General features: G+C 38.7%; 1 protein-coding gene across 3 annotated transcripts in view; it reads left to right on the forward strand.

Moving 5' to 3' along the window:
• The window catches only part of mctp1a (multiple C2 domains, transmembrane 1a), a 116,002-nt gene that overhangs the window by 105,238 nt on the left and 2,769 nt on the right, over positions 1–7,995 (forward strand). For all 3 annotated transcript variants that reach the window (XM_025053254.1, XM_025053255.1, XM_025053256.1), the window contains 2 exons: positions 6,894–7,003; positions 7,412–7,521. In XM_025053254.1, the coding sequence (XP_024909022.1) occupies positions 6,894–7,003; positions 7,412–7,521 (220 nt within the window). The remainder of the gene's footprint in view (positions 1–6,893; positions 7,004–7,411; positions 7,522–7,995) is intronic.

The following is a 7,995-nucleotide window of genomic DNA, read 5'->3' on the forward strand; positions in this document are numbered from 1 at the left end:
ATAAATATTTACACCTTTTGAAGGAGCAAAAGGTGAAGCTGAAAATAAGTCGCCACCTTTACTTTTTATTTCCTGCGTACATTTTGTTTTTAATATGTGAGTATATTTATACTCGCTGTGGGACTTAAGATTAATTAAGACTAGACAGATTTTTTTTTGCCTGCACTACCTTCATTTTCAAGTTGAGTTTAACTTTATTTTTTTAAAGCCTTTACTTGTACAGTTATGAGGTACTAAAGTAGAATGTTTGATTGGATGTCGTCTCAGATAACAGAAGTGAAATTGAATCATTAACTGACTGAGCTGAATTAGCTTCAAATTGTATATCGATTCATATGCCGACTGTTAGCATGTACTGTATACCAGCATGCTAACAGGCTACATGTGTGTGTAACATCATAGTTATCTGGTGTTTTGTTTTGTTATTGCACATTATTTTCTACACTGTGATCAACTGTTAGCAAACGCTAATAATGCAACTCATACGTCAGTACTGAAAATGTAATGGATGCACATTCAGATAACAAATGAGCACAGATTACAGTGCAACACCTGTGAATCAGATCAGTAACTGCTTACAGTGGTAACACGCTATAGCACTAAATACGTCACTGTTGACTATACTCCAGAGGCGGTGTAGTTGTTTTACATGTATGATTTGTGGTTATGATGTTATTTCTGGGCAGACATGATACAATTCACTCCTGAAGAGTGCCCAAAACATTTACATATACAGCATGTACATATACACCAAGTTTTTTTTATTTTTTTTTATTTTTTTGATGCGTTGGTCCAACTTTCTTCTGTACTAATTAAATCTGGCTACAGTGTTTTGCTTAGACCTGGTTACTTGGTTATTTGTTATTCTGACGTTTAGGCTATATCCATATTTGCTTCAGCTTCCTGGGTTTTGAGCGCATGGCAGAGATGTAAAGGTGGAGTAGATATTAGTAGATATTATTCAGTCATAGAGGAGGAAACTGCATGTAATGAGATTATACTTTTATAACCTTAAGAATTATTTGGTGGGCTCAGAGAATGCAGTAGCAGACACATCACATAAAAGGGCCACATGTCAACAGCTAATATTGGTCTTCAATGTCAAAATATGTAGTAACATTTGTGGTAATATTCAATAGACTTACACAGACTTACTATGTTCAATAATCAGTTGAAATATCTGTTAATTAAGTAAGTTGATGAGGTATGTTAACCAATGTCTCTACTGCACTACAGAAATGACTTCTACACTAGAGGGCATGACATACAGTATGTCAGAGATGTCATGTGCACAAATGAAGGCGTGTTCGTTTAAATGACAAAACTAACATTGTTACTTAAATATGGGAAATAAAATAGCTTACTTCCAGGTTCTTGTTTTTTAAATATGGTAATACATTCGATTCCTCTTGGACAGTTACACATTACATCCAATACCTGATAACTGTGAGCAGTGTTTTTTTTCCCTTTTGTGTCACTCCTGCTTCTTAAACTGGTTTTGTAAATTGATTTTGTGTTGCCCTAAAAACATCCCTCAAATTGTTCAACTTTTGACTTTTTCTCCAATTTTCCCAGGGTAAAAATGGTGAGCAATCCCAACACTCTCTGCTGTTGCAATATCAACACGAACACTTCCAGATGCCCTTTGGGAGCCATATATTAGCATCTTGTCACATTTTATTTGACATTTCAATTTTTACTATACTGCCGTAGCGAGAGAGGGATGAAAAAAAAAAAAAACGGAAAACAAAACCAAAGACAAACAGGTGCAATTTTAGCACAGCAGCAATGAGCAGAAGCCAGTTGGGGTTCAGACTTATTCTGTGGCATGATGGGATATACGCTGCTACATTATAACTCTTAGCGTTATCATTTTTATGGCCCAGCCCAGCAGGGAGAACAATGCCAGTGGAGGTTAAATGCTCTCAAATAGCTCCCTCTATTTCTACCTAGTAGATATAGGACAGATATTTGAGTCCTTCCTAACAGGCTAGGTCCTCGGCGACCGCTCTCTTGTTTAGCTCTAGGCCTTAGGTCAGAAAAGAACAAACTGTCTTTGCAAAGTTTAGTGCTCACATTGCACTTTTACATACAGACACACTCTGCCACGGTGCTGTCTCCCTGTTGAAAAACAAAACAAAACAGGGAGACAGAAGAGTCGTGTACACAGAGGCATTGTGAATTATTCCTTTGTTAAATATTTAATCAAGTGTTTCCAGGAGTTTACCACATTTGTTTACCACAATTTAGCAGCAAGTGCAATGTGGTTAGTTTGAGTGATCTGTTTCTGTGTGTGTGTCTGTGTCACTATGGTTGGTTTCTCCTTAACACATGAAAAACAACTCACATCACTTTAACGAGCCTTCCCACCTTTGTCTTCTCCAATCAGAGCAATCCCACAATGCATTTTGCTCCACACACTTTCACACTGGCTGGTTCAGTGCAGGCACTTGTCTGAAAATGTATTATACACATGCACACACATACACACACACACACAGTCACTGCAAATCCAAACAATGATGCAAGCTTTGAAATTTACCACAAAACAAAATGTCTTATGTCCGTAAATGACCTACATGAAGGAAGAACAAGCATGCGTTTGCAGACGAGATACTAAAACTTTTTAGTGTTAGTCAAAGAATTTTCTAATAAACAGTAGGAACTACTTTAATGAAATTTTAATTGGATGGCTGTTGATAAAAAGATAAAGATAAGATGAAGATAAACACCCTTGTATTATGATTGTTGTGTATCTGGCTCACAATTATAATTTCCATTACCGGGTCGCGGGGCAGCAGTCTCCATGACCACCACCAAAATCACACTGCACCGTACCAACCCCCCTGAACCTTCCTGCGGGTGGTGAGTCCACTGGAAGGTACTAACTGGCCTAACTGGGATTCGGGAATCTCAGGAGGTGAACCCTGGGGTTCCACACCAATGACAGAGACATTGCCTCTGGGCCAAAGTGCCACACAATTATAATTTGCACTGTAAAAAGATCAATATATGGATTAACATACATATAAAAATATATTGTCAGACTAAATCTATATAATCTAATTTATTAAAAACTTTCCAAAAAGTAAACTGAAAGTTACTAAGCGAGAAAGTCAGTTTAACTGTTAAAGCATCTCCTTTCCCACCTTTTTATTGTTAGAAATTAAATATTCAAATGAAATCCCTTTTTAATTGAACAGCTGTCAATCAAGATGCTTTCACTCAGAGATTTGTATATGCTGCATTTTATTTAAACTTGAGTCATATAAATGTAAGTGAAAGAATACAATTGTTTAGGGTTGTGTGTGGTGTCTTTAATCATAATTTGAAAAACAAAAATTATTGGGAAAAAAAATGTATTAGATGTTTTTTAATACATTCTGCATTTCTGGACTGTGATGGAAACCAGAGATAATTTATACACACAGGGTGAACACACACAACACAGACAGGAGATCGTACGAGCCAACCAGTGATTTGTATTGCAAGGCAGAACTGCTAACCACTTCTTTTTCTTACGTTGATATTTGTAAACAACCTTTACTTCTTTTGTCACTGGTGTCTTCCTGTCCTTATTTCTTGGTAATTCTGAGGTATAATATCAATAAAATTGTTGCTTTTATTTCATGCCATATCAGTATGTTTCAAACCTTAGGTGAATTTTCTCTACTTACTGTAACAGACTATAAGGAATGCATAATGTTTAAGCCATTCAGAAGGATGCTGACAAACTGGCCAGGTTTGTAGCAAACACAGAATTATATTCCAACTTGTAATTAAAGCCAAGTCAAAGAGAAAGAATTTGCCTCAGGTCTTCAAACAAACCAACTGAGTTTCCCTGACAGAGAGACATAGAGAGACAGCTTTAAACACAGGCCCCAAGTGAAGATCCTGGATTTTGTAAAATAAGGATGTGGGGTAGAAATCCATGCCCTCATCCTGAACCGCATACTGTATTTGACGTTAGCCTCTGCAAAGGAAGTCTTTTTAGTCTTTAAGATGTGTATTAAATACCTACAAATATACAGTATCACCCAAATCCAATATTACTGTATGTTTATAATAATGTAGGATAATGTTATTTAACAGATAATACATGAAAGAAATTACACATTAATTTGATCCAACCAGGTTAATTGGTTACTCTTTATTGACCATAGTTGTTAATCCCCTCAAACCCTACAAAGGATTAGGAAGCAGCAGATGAATAATGTACTACTCATAGAAAGATATTTTAGTTTTGTTTTATTACACATTTACTGTCCAAAACGTCCACATTCTCCACCAACAGGTCCATTTTGTGGCTGATGATTCTCCAGTCCTTGTTTTCTGTAACAGAAACTTCCTGTAAAAATCACAATGCCTCAGGTCTAATCGTCAAGATAGATATTGTTTGTAGAGTCACACAGCAAGACCAGGTGTGCAGATCAACCTTATCTATTTGCCACAGGGTGTGTGTGTGTGTGCCTGTTGGCGTGTGTTCTCTGCATATTATGTTGCATTATAAGAACAGGTTCCCTGCCTCCATATGTGCACAGTGTGCAGGGAAGCTGGGAAAACAAGGTTCTCCATGGCCCTCTGTGTTATTGCTACCTCCCGCCTCCCAGAATCCTGTTTGAAGACAGGAAATAGGAGTCAGACCGCAGTCCGAGGGGCATGTGGCAATGGTTAATACTCCGATGACCTTTGACCTTTGCTCTCCACCCCCGCCTGCTCTCTCACACCACTCCCCTGGCCTTCAAACGCTATCCCCTGAGTCCGAGCTCGAAAAATGAAACGGCCTGACCTGGCCCAGCCCAGTTCGGCTCAGACTAACTCAGCCCAGCACAATGGACTGTGCGTTCTGAGCTTTGTGTGAGTGGCCAATTAAAAACAGATGGACTTTAAGGAAGGGGAGCAGAGGTGGAGGAAGAAAGAAAGGAGTCTTGTAAAATATTTTGGAAGAAAAATATCCCAGGGACTCTGACTAATAATATCTATTTGTCTTGTGTGGTTTTGCTGGGAAGGCCATGTGGTTGCTCCGACTGCTCTACGGTTCATTTTTCACAATATCTGATCCGAGCAAGACAGAGAGCAAAGAAAAGACAGTGGGTTCTGGTGCAGAGGGCTAGGTGGGCTAGTTCTCTGGAGGTGTTGTGGTTAGGTGGAGGCTGGTTTGCAGGGAGCAGAGTAAGATGGAGGCCTCTGGAGTCACAGAGGTATCAGGTCTTTGGATGCTGTCTCTTGTGTGTGTGATGACAAGGATTAGTATAGGTTTTCTTCCATCCATCCATCTTCATCAGTAACAGTGACCAACGGCTATACAGTAACTAACAACCATAGATATTTGTCAGAGGACAAGTACATACATGTGCTGTATATAGGCAGAGTCCTTATTTTATGGTTTCTTTTTAATTGTAATTTACCAATTATTTATTGTATTTAATCAGGTGATAAAACGGTGGTTCCTTAACTTCAGAAGCTCTGTACTTGGTGGAGGATTACATTGTTTTGTCAATAATTCTTTTAATACTTAAATTATAAATTATTAAATTTACATTTTACCAATGATTATTTTCCCCATGTGAACCTTTCTTTACCATAAAATCTTGCTTTATTATGAACAAGGCAAACACTGGGCCAAATATCTGAATATTTATTTATTATCATTCCATTAATTAGTGGCGCTTTGGCCCAGAGGCAATGTCTCTGTCATTGGTGTGGAACTCCAGGGTTCACCTCCTGGGCAGGTTCGAATCCCGGTTAGGTTACCTTCCAGTGGACTCACCACCCGCAGGAAGGTTTGGGGGGGTTGGCACGGTGCAGTGTGATTTGGGTGGCGACTGCTGCCCCCGCGACCCGGTAACAGATAAGCGGATGAAAATGGATGGATGGATGGATGGATTCCGTTAATTATTCACACTGGGGGGATTAAACATAGTAGTTTAAAGTAGTTTGTTGTAGTGTAGTGTTATGTTTAACTTGAATTTAAAAGTTTTTGTTTCTTTTCCTGTTTGTGACTTCACACTGATCATTTTTCTTTCTACCAACAGATGTTCTCAACTCTCAACCTATAGAAATATTACGGGATGCACTCTATGCTGTATATACAGTACAAGACCCTGATTTGTATCCCTTCCAAGCATATCCAGAATTAGTCTGCGTGTTGATGTTCTCACTCAGCCACCAGCTGTAGACGCCGTCTCCGTCACCTCATTCTGTCTGCATTCATCATGTGCCCGCCTGTCTGTTGGCCGGCCAGTCAGTCAGTCATTCGGTCGGTCGGTCAGCAGGCAGCTTGTTGACTGTTGCATGAATTGTTTTTCAAATTATTGCCTTTTCTCCGTAGATGGAGGGGGATTTATACTGGCTGAACTGCTGGCTTTTGTGGTTTCTTTCTTTAACATCACACAATGTCCTCAAGTTCTCAACCACGGGACATTTCAAAGAAGGAGATCTTCATAGTGGGTGATGATGTAGATGATGATAATAGGAATGATAATGTTGTCAGGGTTGGTGACTTCATCACACTGTGCCAGCCAGCAGAACAAAAGCGGGCTCTACACCCGCCCTGCTCTTGGCAGCAGAAAAAGGGAGAGAGCAAAGATTGATGTTTCTATTCAGCTTCAGTCTAAATCTACCTCTCGATCCACAATTTCAAATACTCCTGTGCTTGAGCTTTAGTAAGAAGGAAAAACAATTTTGATTTGTTCTGCAGACAATGTCTGTTACTGCCTGGGAAGGAAGCACTCCATCAGTTCATGCAGGATATCCAGTGATTTGGCTCCCCGCTTAAGATGTTTGACGCTGCTGAAAATCTATTGTTTCTCAAAGATGCCTGTGCAGAGCCTCTGTCTTCTTTCTTCACCCACTCTTTTCTCTTTCCTACAACTCGATCTGTTCTCTCACAGGACTCGGAGAGAAAGGGCTTCATGAACAAGCTCTATGCCATCCAGGACGTGTGCATCAGCGTGCAAAATGCACTGGATGAAGTGGCCTCCTATGGCGAGAGGATAAAGAAGTGAGTCGTAAGCCTGTTCCTCGGCACCCGGCCCTTTCTACTTCCACTGGTTTTACTGCAATAGCATTTTTTTCCCCCACTTACTCCTGCCAGCGTAGAAGAATGACTTGGTGAAACATTGCCAGCGTGACATTCAACTCTTAATCTCAAAGTATTTATTATGGATCCAAATTTTCAAACATCTGTAAGTGCAGGAAGAGATTATTTATCTTGGAAGTCTTTTGGTTTCCACCACTGACCAGCTTTGAGCAGTCTTAGGTTGCTATCACATTTATATCACTTATTACACTTATATCACTTATACAGTAACACATCTATTACACTTACATTAATTGTTGGCATGTTATTTTGCAGTATATCCTTTGTCTATTTACAGTCAATTTTTCTATTTTTTTCTTTTTTTTACAGCACATTTAACTGGACTGTGCCTTTTCTAAGCTGGCTGGCTATTTTGGCTCTCGGAGTGGCCACCACTATCATCTACTTCATCCCTCTACGATACATTGTATTAGCCTGGGGTGAGCTTTTATAAATTAAGTAAATTAAGGTTAAAGTATTTTATTATAAAAATTAAATCAAAACTTCTGTTACATTTTTTAACAAAGTCCTGCCCCTTACTAAAGCACATTCCTGTTCTCTTCAATACTGATGCTCATACAGCTTTAGGATGGATTCCAGAATATATGCAATTAAAGGAAGACTATTTGAAAGCACAAGAAACAAAAACTGAAAACTCTTTGAACTTATAGTGTCACTAGTTAGACAATATTTGAATAAAGCTTGAAAGCTAAAAAAATAATAAAATTTAACTCTGTACTGTATAGATAACACAGCCAGTTGAACAGAAAGTGAGCAAAGCTTTTGCATCAATCATGTTTTTCTATTGAAAAGTAAAAAGTAAAAACAGTGAACACATTCTTCTTCTCAATAAATAAATTAATGTTTCCATGTTTTAATGAAGAAATTAGCATACTGCCTCTGTTTGCTGCCCT

This window comes from Cynoglossus semilaevis, chromosome Z (assembly GCF_000523025.1).
Source record: "Cynoglossus semilaevis isolate Cse_v1.0 chromosome Z, Cse_v1.0, whole genome shotgun sequence".
Taxonomy (NCBI): Eukaryota; Metazoa; Chordata; class Actinopteri; order Pleuronectiformes; family Cynoglossidae; genus Cynoglossus; species Cynoglossus semilaevis.